Source organism: Glycine soja, chromosome 15, assembly GCF_004193775.1.
Source record: "Glycine soja cultivar W05 chromosome 15, ASM419377v2, whole genome shotgun sequence".
NCBI classification, from domain to species: domain Eukaryota; kingdom Viridiplantae; phylum Streptophyta; class Magnoliopsida; order Fabales; family Fabaceae; genus Glycine; species Glycine soja.
Window position 1 is genome coordinate 4,728,778 of NC_041016.1, and position 12,148 is coordinate 4,740,925.

At 34.8% G+C, this 12,148-nt stretch overlaps 2 protein-coding genes and 1 non-coding gene across 5 annotated transcripts; all 3 read left to right on the top strand.

Moving 5' to 3' along the window:
* Positions 1-1,935: 1,935 nt before the first annotated feature.
* On the top strand, positions 1,936-6,286 carry LOC114387312 (transcription factor bHLH25-like). 3 transcript variants are annotated; one of them, XM_028347468.1, is made up of 6 exons: positions 2,371-2,459; positions 2,548-2,634; positions 2,882-3,430; positions 3,994-4,362; positions 4,890-4,996; positions 5,847-6,286. In XM_028347468.1, exons 1-5 carry the CDS (start codon positions 2,430-2,432, stop codon positions 4,962-4,964), a joined length of 1,110 nt encoding a protein of 369 aa, XP_028203269.1. In that variant the 5' UTR covers positions 2,371-2,429; the 3' UTR covers positions 4,965-4,996; positions 5,847-6,286. The 3 variants fall into 3 exon arrangements, with proteins under 3 accessions (XP_028203270.1, XP_028203269.1, XP_028203268.1); XM_028347469.1 differs by lacking the exons at positions 2,371-2,459; positions 5,847-6,286 and adding an exon at positions 1,936-2,293 and having other exon boundaries at positions 4,890-5,576; XM_028347467.1 differs by lacking the exon at positions 5,847-6,286 and having other exon boundaries at positions 4,890-5,466.
* A 1,921-nt stretch (positions 6,287-8,207) lies between these two features.
* TRNAV-AAC lies at positions 8,208-8,281 on the top strand. Its single transcript has one exon. It is a non-coding gene; the product is annotated as a tRNA-Val (tRNA).
* A 287-nt stretch (positions 8,282-8,568) lies between these two features.
* On the top strand, positions 8,569-10,390 carry LOC114388250. Its single transcript, XM_028348654.1, has 3 exons — positions 8,569-8,706; positions 8,794-9,126; positions 9,325-10,390. The coding sequence occupies exons 1-3, from the start codon at positions 8,617-8,619 to the stop codon at positions 10,147-10,149; spliced, it is 1,248 nt and encodes a 415-aa protein (XP_028204455.1). The 5' UTR covers positions 8,569-8,616; the 3' UTR covers positions 10,150-10,390.
* Positions 10,391-12,148: the final 1,758 nt, after the last annotated feature.

Consider the following 12,148-nt stretch of genomic DNA (forward strand, 5'->3'; position numbering starts at 1 on the left):
CACATACTTGTTTTTTTTTTTTTTTTTGTAGGCAAGAACCACATACTTGTTGATTAGTATAGCGTCCATTCGTGACTAATTATACGGATGTTGGTGCTTAGATACATATGATGGAACCCCGGAAGCAGTGTTACGATGATATTTAATTGATACCAATTTCATTGAAATCGAACAAGTAGGTTGTGGACCATGGAATGGTAGACATATGTTTTGGCGTTTTGCATTTGGTGGAACGAATTTGCAGGGGATTTGATTCAATGACATTAGTTATGTTGTCAATTATCCCTGATTTATGGATCCAGTGTGGATTTAAGTTGTCTTCAACTTGTGTGATTGTATTCTAGACAGATACTGTTGTGCCTCACACTAGCTCAATAAGATTCCAATAGTATAAACTGTACCTTGTATAATTTTGTATGTATTTCTCTTTTAATAAATATTTATAAATTTTGATTAGGCACTTACTTTAATGCATAAAAAGAGAATTAGACACAAGTCTCATATATAACATAAAGATTTAACCTAAGAAAACCAATTCCTTATTTTGTATTAGGATTAACATATCATTTTCAATGTCTTAAATTTGAAACAAGGATTAGGATTATCCACATGGCTTGAATTTGATATCAACTTGAATTTAATACCAATAATTAAGCTGAAACAATTTCATACCATTTGATCATATTCAGGTAATTACAAAATCTTACTTAAAAATAAAGGTCAAGGGTATTTTATAAGTATCTTTTCTTCTCAACATACTAAGTATAAAATCAATGAGCTATAGGTTACTCTTATCCCTTCACTTTGATTTTGGAGTTTGTTCTTAAAGTCACAAAGTCTCACATAAGTCAATGTCAAAAGTATCTATTCCCTTTATTCATGGAGATATCTTTTATTAATTCTCTCGGACCTTAACGCTACGTATACATTTTCTAATCTTTATTTTCTATTTAATCCATAATTAAACCTTCCATAGTAATTAAACGACTCTAAATATAGGATAATTTTCCTTAATTTAGACTTGGAATGTGTCATTTTTTAATTATTACTTTGAAATTAACAAGGTATCATTTTCAACTTACTTTTCGATTTTAAGAGGTGGGAACCGCCGGATGAGAAAGCGAGAGTAATAAGTTCACGTAATGGAGGATTTCTAGAAAAATAATGTGGCGGAAATAGTTCCACTTCCAACACATAATAACATCACTATTTCTAAGCCAGCATGTCCAAAACTGGACTCAACCATTCCCACTGGAATCAGCATTGAATTGGCTAGCCACTCTGGCTCCGAGTTTCTAGGATTAACGTCAACTCGGTTGGAGAATTATTTGAAAATTCTCACCACCATTATTATTTTATACCCTTTGATCATAACACATACTATTTATTTGTCTAATAATTGGTTAACTTCTATTCACACTCCTTAGCTAACGACAAAGGTATAATCTCTACAATTTTGAATATCCGTTTAATTATTGTGTGGACTCTTTAATACGCCGGTTCCATGGCCCCATACTATCCCTGAACCTTAAGTTTTTCTCCTCTACACATGCCCTTTGTCAATTGGCTAAAAATGTCTCTAGTCAATGGAAACTTTGTTGTATTTCACCAAAAAAAAAAATTAATTTAGAACTGTTCTTTAAACCCAAGTTTTTCATTCATATTTGGAAAGTGACAACTTACCAACTGGTAATTGATTGCAAGCATCGACTTACAATTTATCACACGTGCTTGCACTATTTTTGTTAATTGCTAATGGGTTGTCTTAGAAGATCTTGCTTATTTGTTATGATTTTCAATGATCTTTTTTGACCCAGAGAATGAGTAATTGAAGAGGAAGGATCTAAGAAAGGAACTTAGAAAATAATGAACAAAAGGGTAAAAATGAGTTGGGCAAATAAACTTTGAGGTGTAAGACGTGGAGAGGGAGGGACCACATGCTGAGGAACTATCCTTTGATTTGCAAACCTATCATCCAAATTTCAATGTCTAGTTGGTGAAGAACATCGCCAAAGTCCACAAAACAACCATCGGTGGAGGTATTAATTTGTCAGCATGAAGGGGTCTCTAAAATATAAAATGGGATAAGTCTATTATCCTTGGTTGAAAATAGGCTTCTATTGTTGTGTATAAGCCAATTCCCATAAAAAACCCGTGAGCATCACAGTGCAACTGTGTTATATGCTGTAATACAGTGGGGTAGAGTATACAAAAGGAATTACAACAACGAAATATATAATCATCAGCTTCTGTGGTGACCAATATGATTGAAAGCTGTCACATCTGTTAATCAGTAAGCTTCTCCATCTTAGAACATTATTTTAAAAATCTTTATAGTATATGAATGCAAGTTCCCAAGAATTATTATCACTTCAGTTGAGATATAATTGATTTTAATGCATGTACATGGGATGTTGTAGTTTGAGTATATGTGGCTTTCTTTCTTCCATGAATTTGGTGTAATGGCCATTCAGCAAACATTACTATAAGCTAGATGAAATTTAAGTACCAAAACTAATCAGCTTTTGCTTCTGACTTCTCTTCCAGGATATTAGCTTGATAGCTTCAGCTGTTTTTCATTGCATGAGGAGTTCTCATATGGAGATTTCATCAATCAGAGGGCTACCTGAACTGGTAAGATACACAACTCTTGTAAATAATTATTCTTAATTGGAACTAAGGTAAATAAATTTACACTATAGTAGTTGATGGTGGATCATTCATTACATTGACAATGACTAACTATATTTTGGAATCATTTAATTCATGGAGATTAGCATATAGTTAGGAGACAAGCTAGGAAAATATGTAATAAATGAGTGAAACATGGATATACTTTATTCTTTCTGTCTAGGGAGTATAAGGTTTTCTGATTTTGCAGGGGATAATAGAGGATCCTAACTTCCTCCATCAGTGGCAGTTAAACTCTATTGATACAACTAGCTTAAAAGGTGCTGCTTTTGGAGATATTTTGCAAAAGCACTCATTCTCTGATAACTCAAACTTCAACCCCAAAACATCCATGGAAACATCACAAACTGGAATTGAAAGATATGCAAAACAGCTCGGTGATAACAGCTGGAATCACAACAAAAGTCAACAACAGACACCAGAGACACAATTTGCTTCATGCTCAAATCTTCTTTCATTTGTTAATACGAATTACACAAGTGAATTGGGACTAGTGAAGCCTAAGGTGGAGATGGCGTGTCCTAAAATTGACAACAATGCTCTTGCAGACATGTTGATCTCTCAAGGAACCTTAGGAAATCAAAACTATATTTTCAAGGCTAACCAAGAGACCAAAAAGATTAAAACACGTCCTAAACTTTCTCAACCTCAAGACCACATAATAGCTGAAAGGAAGCGAAGAGAGAAGCTCAGCCAACGGTTCATTGCTCTATCTGCTCTTGTTCCGGGCCTAAAGAAGGTGCCAAAATTGTTGTTATTGCTCTTTTTGTCATTATGATTCTGAGTATACTGCTTCTGTCTTCCATAAAGCTATATGTTGAACACATGTCGGAGTTTCTAGACATAAATAACCAGCTAAATATAAGTTTATCAAGACATTTAGTTAACTAGTAGTGTAGTACTGATTTCTTCTTGCTTTATGTTGTCGAAACATATATATTTCATCTTAGCCCCGTAAGAAACTATGGAAGATTCTGATATCTTCGTTTGGTATTTTTTCATCAATTTGATTAGGATAAGTATCCGAAATCTTTTATTGCTGTTGAAGTTGTTATTAATTTTTGTCCATCCTGTTGCTCTTTGTTTAAGGTATTTTTGAGTAAACTTCTAAGTACTTATAGGAGATGTACAAGTTGATTTTAGCTTATGCGAAAAGTTCAATTTATTTTATCTTTTTATTTTTTTCTTCTATAAGTATTTAAGGAGAAAAGTATCTAAACAGAACCTTATTAGGTTGTGTCTCTTTCAACCTGAAACCATTTTTGAAGTCTCTCTTTTGTTTTTTCAATTCCCTACTAATAGATGGACAAAGCTTCGGTTCTTGGAGAAGCTATAAAGTATTTGAAGCAAATGCAAGAGAAAGTGAGTGCTCTTGAGGAGGAACAGAACAGGAAGAGAACTGTGGAATCTGTGGTAATTGTGAAGAAATCTCAGCTATCTAGTGATGCCGAAGACTCTTCTTCAGAGACTGGTGGTACATTTGTCGAGGCACTACCTGAAATTGAAGCAAGATTTTGGGAAAGAAATGTCCTCATAAGAATACATTGTGAGAAGAATAAAGGAGTCATAGAGAAAACAATCAGCGAAATTGAGAAACTCCATCTAAAAGTCATCAATAGCAGTGCCTTGACATTTGGGAGTTTCATCCTGGATATAACCATTATTGCTCAGGTAATTTCTGCACCTATTCCATTGGCTGAAACCTTAGTTCACACAAACCAAGTCCAATCTATCTATGTATCTGTATCGAACTAAGTTCCAATATAGCAATAACACCCAAGCTGGTTGAAATAATTAAAAAATAAATTTAAATATATTTTTAGTGCTTGTAATTTAATGTTTTTTATTTTATTTTTTGTCTTTGTAATTTTATTTTTTTAGTTTTAACAAATTGTGCTTATTTTATTTTTTCGTTTCTAACAGTATTTTAAATAACATATTTTTTTATTATTCAAAGCGTTGTTTAAAGTGATTTAAGATGAAAAACAAATAAATATGATTTGTAAGGATTAAAAAAAATTATAAGTATGAAAAACAAAAAACTCTGAATTGTAAGGACTATTATTTAAGCCTAAAAAAAAGTTTTCACGAGTGATAAAAAATGCTCAATTGGTAGGCATCAGTTGTTGATTTTCATCATTTTGTTCCATTAAAATATAATTTTCTTTCAATAAGGGAATTATTTCTGCAATTTGCAGATGGATATGGAATTTTGCATGACAGTGAAGGATCTTGTGAGAAGTTTACGCTCAGCTTTTTCATATTTCGTGTGAAGAGTTATGCATTTTTCGGTCGTCCCCGAAAGGTACATGAAGAATAGGAGTGCAATCAATTTATATATAGCAGTTCATATATCAACTATATTATCAAGTTTAAGTTCTTCAATAATAATTCTGTTTCCAAGGCCGGTCTGCAATGTCTGCCATCCACACCATGTTTGCTCTGAGGTTCATTTTTGCAGAAGGGTTTTTTGTAGCGATATTTTCTTCTTGCATGGTCAACTTGTTGACAGTGTTATATTGTCACACTCACACCCTACTGTTTCAAGAGTGAACGTAGAGCTTGTTAGGCATTTTTTGGCAGGAAGTTGGAAAGTTCAACTACCTGTTTTCCATCTATTTCTTACCTAAATCCTGACAGACAGGCCTTTGTTGAGTGACTTATTATCTTCTTTTTTTTTTTTCAAGTGTTCTGGAGTTACTTTTTTATTTGAAACAAAACATGCTTGTAAAAGTTTGGTTGAAATTGGTAGTGATGGAATAATCGTACTTTTTATATCTTGTGGATATGCTCGACATGTTACATGGCCTCAACATGATATTATTCTGCAAAAGCTAATGCTACCAATTTAAGCATATGTAAATTGTAGGTGGTGGATTAAGCTTTATCCTCTCTCATTATGTCATTTAAGCTTTTACAATTACTGAAAATTGATTACAAACTGTAAAATTATGAGTGAAGTTTATTGAATAAGAGTGGGCTTGATTCACAATTTTGTAATTTATAATAATTTTCAGTATTTAAAAAATTTATTAATTAGCACTTTTCTTGATATCTTGGATGTGGAAGGATTGTTTATCGTTTAAATTACTTATAAAAGTGTATATTATTAGCACTTCTATTTAATAAGCTCATGTGTGTTGTTTGATAACTAGAAAGAGATTCAAGCAAGATTGATTATGGGTAATTTCCATCATCTACTACAATGGTACGCGCATTTCACCATAGAAGAAACAGATTCATTCACAAGTTTTTACCCGAAGGAACCATATTTACTCAAAGCATTCTTGTATTTATGCACTACTATGAGGCTTTACTAGACTTTCGTGTATAATTATGGAGTTATTTGGTAGCTAGTAGCTAGGCTTTTTATTTAGGCACGTGAGAGATCCTCAATATTTTCGTCTTTGAAGTTTGATACATAGTAAAAGTCCCACAAAATAAGTATTTTTCTTTTACAATCACAAAATATGCATATTTGATTCAAGGAAAACACAGATATTGAGTTTTCAAGGTCCTTATGACCTTATCCTTTATGCTATCAAAACTATGTAACATTACGATATAGTTCAAATACTAATATTTTTTCTCTTTCTTTTTCTTTTTAATCAAATTCCAATTTTGATACTTGCAAGTGTTTACAAAATTCAAAACCTTCCGTAAGATCTCACCCTGTCACCAAACAAATTTTCACAAGAAAATTTAAATGACTTCAAATGTTCTATTTAATGTTTGTATTATCTTTACGCTTAAACTTATGCTAACGTTTTTCTGACAGATTTGAATTTGATTCGAAACCCTTAATCAAATCTATGATGTATTCTTAATATGATGACTTTAATATCAACCACCATCATTAGAAGAGATATCTTTAAGGATAGACTCCGCTTCCACCCAACGTGTAAGCAGACACAGACAAAAGAAATAGCACTTATGTCGTTGACGATGAATTTTAGTTAAGATACTGCTCTTGAAATATCTAAACTAATCCTTATTTATTAGAACATTAGGATATACAAACTAAAATAAAATGGACCAAACTTAGTGTCACACGGACAAGAGGATATACAATTAACAACTTGATATAGACAACCCAGAAAATTTGCAATGCCAAGTTAAAATATTGCATAAGTTTTTGTCTTCATTAAGATGTGAATCTATATCTTTTGTTTTAACTATGTAAGTTCAATCGATGTTGGGATATCTTTATAACGTTAGCCTCCACAAAAGATTGCAGTCTTATTTTAATATGGCTATGTTATTTCACTAATAATCATTTTTCACATTAATAGTGGTCTTTGGGAGAGGGGGCTCACAAGGGTGGTTCATGTATCAAAGACCAAGGTCCAAGAAATTGAATTCCTCTCATTTTCTAACGAGACACGCAATAAATCACTCCGACTCGGTTCACAGGTTCACAAAAATAATCACTTGCAAGGGGCTTACAGTAAGTAAACTATAGGTGCTTGTAACTAAGCCAATGGATCTTATGGTCTATACCAATAAACATGAAAAACACATTTTTTATTATTAATTAAAATTTATTTGAAAATAAAAATTATGACATGTGTCATTTTTTATTTAATAATTTTTTTCTTCTAATTTATAGTTTTAATCAATTTCAACTAATAGTGAAATATGTGTAAAAATATTTTAGAAACTAACACTCCTCCGTTAGTGCCTAATACTAATGTAACACTAATTACTTCCGTAAGCTGGGTAGGTTAATTTAGAGCAAATTGTGGATACTTATAATGCTGCAGGTGGGTCTTAACTCCGGACTCAAATTATCTATCTCTTCGATTTTTGTACACTGAAATCTTGAAAGAAAAAAAAAATCCGTCGACTTTTGTATGCTTGCTATCATGACTAAATCTTAAGTTACCCTCTGTTACCTTTATTGATCACGAGTAATGTTTGCTCACAATATTTATGTGCTTGAAAACAAACTGAAACAAACACAAACGTATATGCTCACAATACCTTCATTGACTTGTCAACTTTAAAAACATTGATATTACATGTTCAATACTTTTATTCACTACCAATCATTACTCATGGCAGAAAAATAGATTTTTTTTTTGACCGACTATGTTGTTAACAACTTAATTGTTCATTAGGCATGACTTAATTGGGCCGCTCTCAAGCCTAAAATTATTGAATTTAAATAATATTTAAATTTTTGGATCAAAATCTATATAAAAAAACCAATTTTTACTTAAATTTATTGTGAATATATTTTTTTAAAGAATGACATGTATCCTTTAGAGAAGTTATCTTATTTGAGCCAAGTATAATTATTATAAACAAGAAATATCTCATTTTAAATATTTAACATAACAGTATATTCAATACTTATAAGTGTACAATTAATCAACATGTTTTGCGGAAAATTTGTTTCAAATATATACCTTTTGGAAATTGAAGATAAAAAAAAAATACAAACAAATACATAGAATGGTGCATAGTGGGAAGATTAATATAATATAAAATTACTTCAAAACTTGTAACTACAAGGTGTCGTGGTGTAGTTGGTTATCACGTCAGTCTAACACACTGAAGGTCTCCGGTTCGAGTCCGGGCGACGCCAAATTTTTTCTCGTTTTGTAAGTTTTTTACGAAATAAGATAATAATATGAAAACGTCGTCGTTTGTGGCGCAATGTGGACGCCGATATGTAAGGCGCGTAATTAGAGAAAAAGGGAAAAAAAGCAACGAACGTATTCCCCAACAAGTCTTGCCCGTTTCCCACGCTTCTACGTTCTACCCTCCACGAATTGCCATCCAATCACACTCCTCCCGAAATAATTTTCTCCATCCTCATTGGTCCACGTCATCACCCCAGAACCTTCCATCCCCTATATCATTATCAACACTTGATTCCAATTTCCAAACAAGTCCACCTTCTTCTTTTCGCCTCACACCATGAAACCCCTTCTCCGCTTCGGAATCGCCTTCATCCTCCTCCTCCATTCCTCCCTCGCTTCTCATATCCCCTACCCCAAAGCAATTTCCGTATGTTCCGTTTATTTAATATTCCTCTCTTTTTTAAAAAAAAATAAATCATCATCCAGGTTTTGAATGCGTTTATGTTATTTGTAGGATTTGAAGGATACAATTGTGAAGGGATTTGGGTTCACGGCGGAAGATGATGTTACGATTACGGGGTTCGATCCTCGAGACGCCGAGGTAGGGCATTCAGTGGAGTACCAATTCGACCTCGAAATCGATCACAAGGTTATTCCCTTCAAGCTCCTCGAAGACGTCAAACACTGGGATTACGTCGATCTTCCCATTTTCCGGGCCGAGGCCCAATCCGGTTTGGTCCCTAAACGGGCTTCGGCTGACGGGCTTCCCGTTTTGGCTCCCTTCGTTCTCGCTGGGCCCATGGAACTCTGGATTCACGACGCCAACGACATGCGACTCTCCCTTCCCGTAAGCCCTAATTTCAATTCAACCCCATTTTCATTAGTATCCTTTCCGGTAGAGTGGAAAGAAAAAGGAATTGAAATGAAATGAGACGAAAGTTAGTTTTGTATTTAACTAAAAGTTGTCGTTTTAAAACGAACGGGCCTTAATGATTTTAATGTAATTTCTGAAACTGATAATTAAACATTTGATTTGGTTGTGCAGCATGACGTGGATGCTGGTGTGTTGAAGAAAGTGGTGTTGGCTGAGGGAGCAGCGGTTACCGTCAAAGGTGCAAGATCCGTTAGTCTTCGGCAACCTCTTGATTTCCCTCTTCCGTTAAACCGAACGGAGAATGGTTTTGCTAACGGTCTTTTAACTTTGGCTGAGCATCTTCGCCATGCTTCTAGAACCCAGGGTTCTCCGATTCTCTCGCTGAGAATCGTTGGTCCCACATCGCTCACAGCAGCGCCTTCTTCCGACACAACAACCTCAACCTCAACCTCGTTGAAGCTCAAACGTCTTGCACCTGGTCTCGTGGAATTGTCATCGCCCTTGAAGAGCAAAGAGATTGAACCATTTTCGAGGGTTGATCTTGAGGGTGAAGCCCCCACGGTGCTTACTCCGACCCAGTTTGCGACATTGTGGCCTCTTGCTTCGCTTAATGGGTCGAATGCTAACTTGTTGGGGTTTGAGAAACTCTTACATTCTGTGTTGGGGGCTAAGGCTGAGAAGAAAGGTTCCTTTAGGTTGTTGAAGGCTGATGTTTCTGCTCAGACTTACGTGAAGATGGGTTTTAAGGCGGAGAAGAAGGTGAAGAAAGGTGAATTGGAGGGTTACTATCCTTCGTGGAGGACTAAGCCCGAGACTGTGACGACGCACTTTGAGGTGCTGGCTAAGGTTGATGGGGAGAAAGTTGTGCCGGAGAAAGTTATGCCGGTGGAGCCTGTTATTGCGGTGGACAGTGTGGCGCCGAATTTGCTCACCCAGAATGTGTCCATGTCCAAGACACAAGTAGTTCACCCTCCACCCAACCCCTTTTACTTGTAATTTGTGGAAAGGAAAAGGGATTGACTGAACTCTACCGAGAGGATTCGTAACAGAGAGAAGAGGGAACATTCTTGTTTCACTTTTGATTTTGGTATATAGTATAGACACAACAGTTAAGATACTTGTTTGAAATTGTAATTAATGAGAAACTTGTTTTATTTGTCCATCATAGATTTGCTTTCTTAGACTATTCAAATTAACTACTTTAACACATCTATTATAAAGCGCTGGGATTCAATGCTCTGCCTGCCTAGCCATTTGGTATGCTTCTACATATTTTAACTTCGCACTGGTTTAGATGATGTTTATTTAACAGTTATCACTGCACTTTTGATTTACAACATTGGGCGGAATTACCTTCGCCTATAACCCCCCATTGAGACTTTGTAGCAGCATGAGTATCCTGCTAATCATGCATTTCCATTCTTTGTTCTTATTTGCTTTGCTTTTATCTACACCATTACCTGTAGTTTATACTACCTTCGATCATGATTAATATATAAAGTCAGTATGTTTGTTTCCAGGATAAAATTAAAGGCTATGTCTAGCAGGAGTTACCTTGGTATTAAAACCCCCCACACTATTTCCACATCTTCGTTATTGTCAAATGCACCCTAGGTCGATTCATCAAAACTTCTATCTTAGATTAGTAAAATCACAATTACTGGATGCACCACAGTCAAATACATTGCAGAAACAAAGAAAAATTGGAAAAGACATAAATCGACCACCAGTGTAACAGCAAACCAAAATGCCTAAAATCAGATAAAGGGAAATATATATTCTAATATGAATTATGTTGCACTTTTTTATCGGCCAAAATTACATAATCTAATCACAATTTATATACTTTTCTCCAGCGACTAGAAATTTGTTGCATTATGCCACGTTTAAAGGTAAATCATAATTGTGAGAAGTGTTTAAACTTTAAAGGTAAATCATAGTTGGGGGAATGAATCTCTTTGCCAGGTAATTTGTTTTATATTTTTAAATCTGTAACACTATACTTCAAGTTACTACATATTTTTACCTTAAATATACAAGAGAAGAAATAACTCCTAAATAAAAGCCACCTTCGTGGCATCTGCAAGAAAGTGTAATATGGATAACATAGTTGACAGTACCAAGGGAGTTCACAGCATCATAAAGATGAAGAAGAAGAACAGAAACTAGTTGATTAGCAACGTAAGGGGTTGTCCAATTCTCCCAGGCACAGCGCAGCAGCACCTAAGATAGCAACCTTGGATCCAGATAAGCCAGCTTTTGCTCTGCAGTACGCTCTCTTTAGAGAAACATCGTCTCCCTCCTGTCAATACAAAATAACCATAGCATGCCAAATGCACACGATCAAGCAGCGTTCTTTTACAATAGTGGATGATCAAGCTTGGCTGAAACATCAAATCCAATAAAGATGAATATTGAACTTCTGCTATCGACATTTAAGGTCAATTTGTATCAACTTTACTAAATACTTATAGGAGTAAATAAAAAATGAAATGAATTAAACTTCTCTTCTTTTATAACTTAAAATTAATTTGTGTATTTTAACTGTTAGAGAAATTAGCACTAGTAAGATTTATCATGTACCTTTCCTAATTGTTTCCTGAAAATGCTTATGTTTCTGTATTGTGCCTTTTAACCTCATACAAGTTGTGGACAGGATGGAGATGTAGGACGTCATATTTTGGTATTGGTTTTTCATTACGGTTGCGGGGGGGGGGGGGGGGGGGGGGGTTTCTGCTGTTGATCACCAGGGTGAAGCCCCAACGATCCTTACTTTCAATCAGTTAACCACAGTGACATGAATGGTTTCTTCAGGTTGTTGAAGGCAGATGTTTCTGCTATGAGACGTTTGTGAGGATAGGTTCAGGTTGAGAAGAGTCCGAAGGAAGGAGATTTGGAGAGTTACCCTGCATTGAAGACTAATCCTGAGACCATGATGTAATTAAAAAAATTACCACTGCATCAGTGTCCTTATATATGCAACTCAAGAAATACC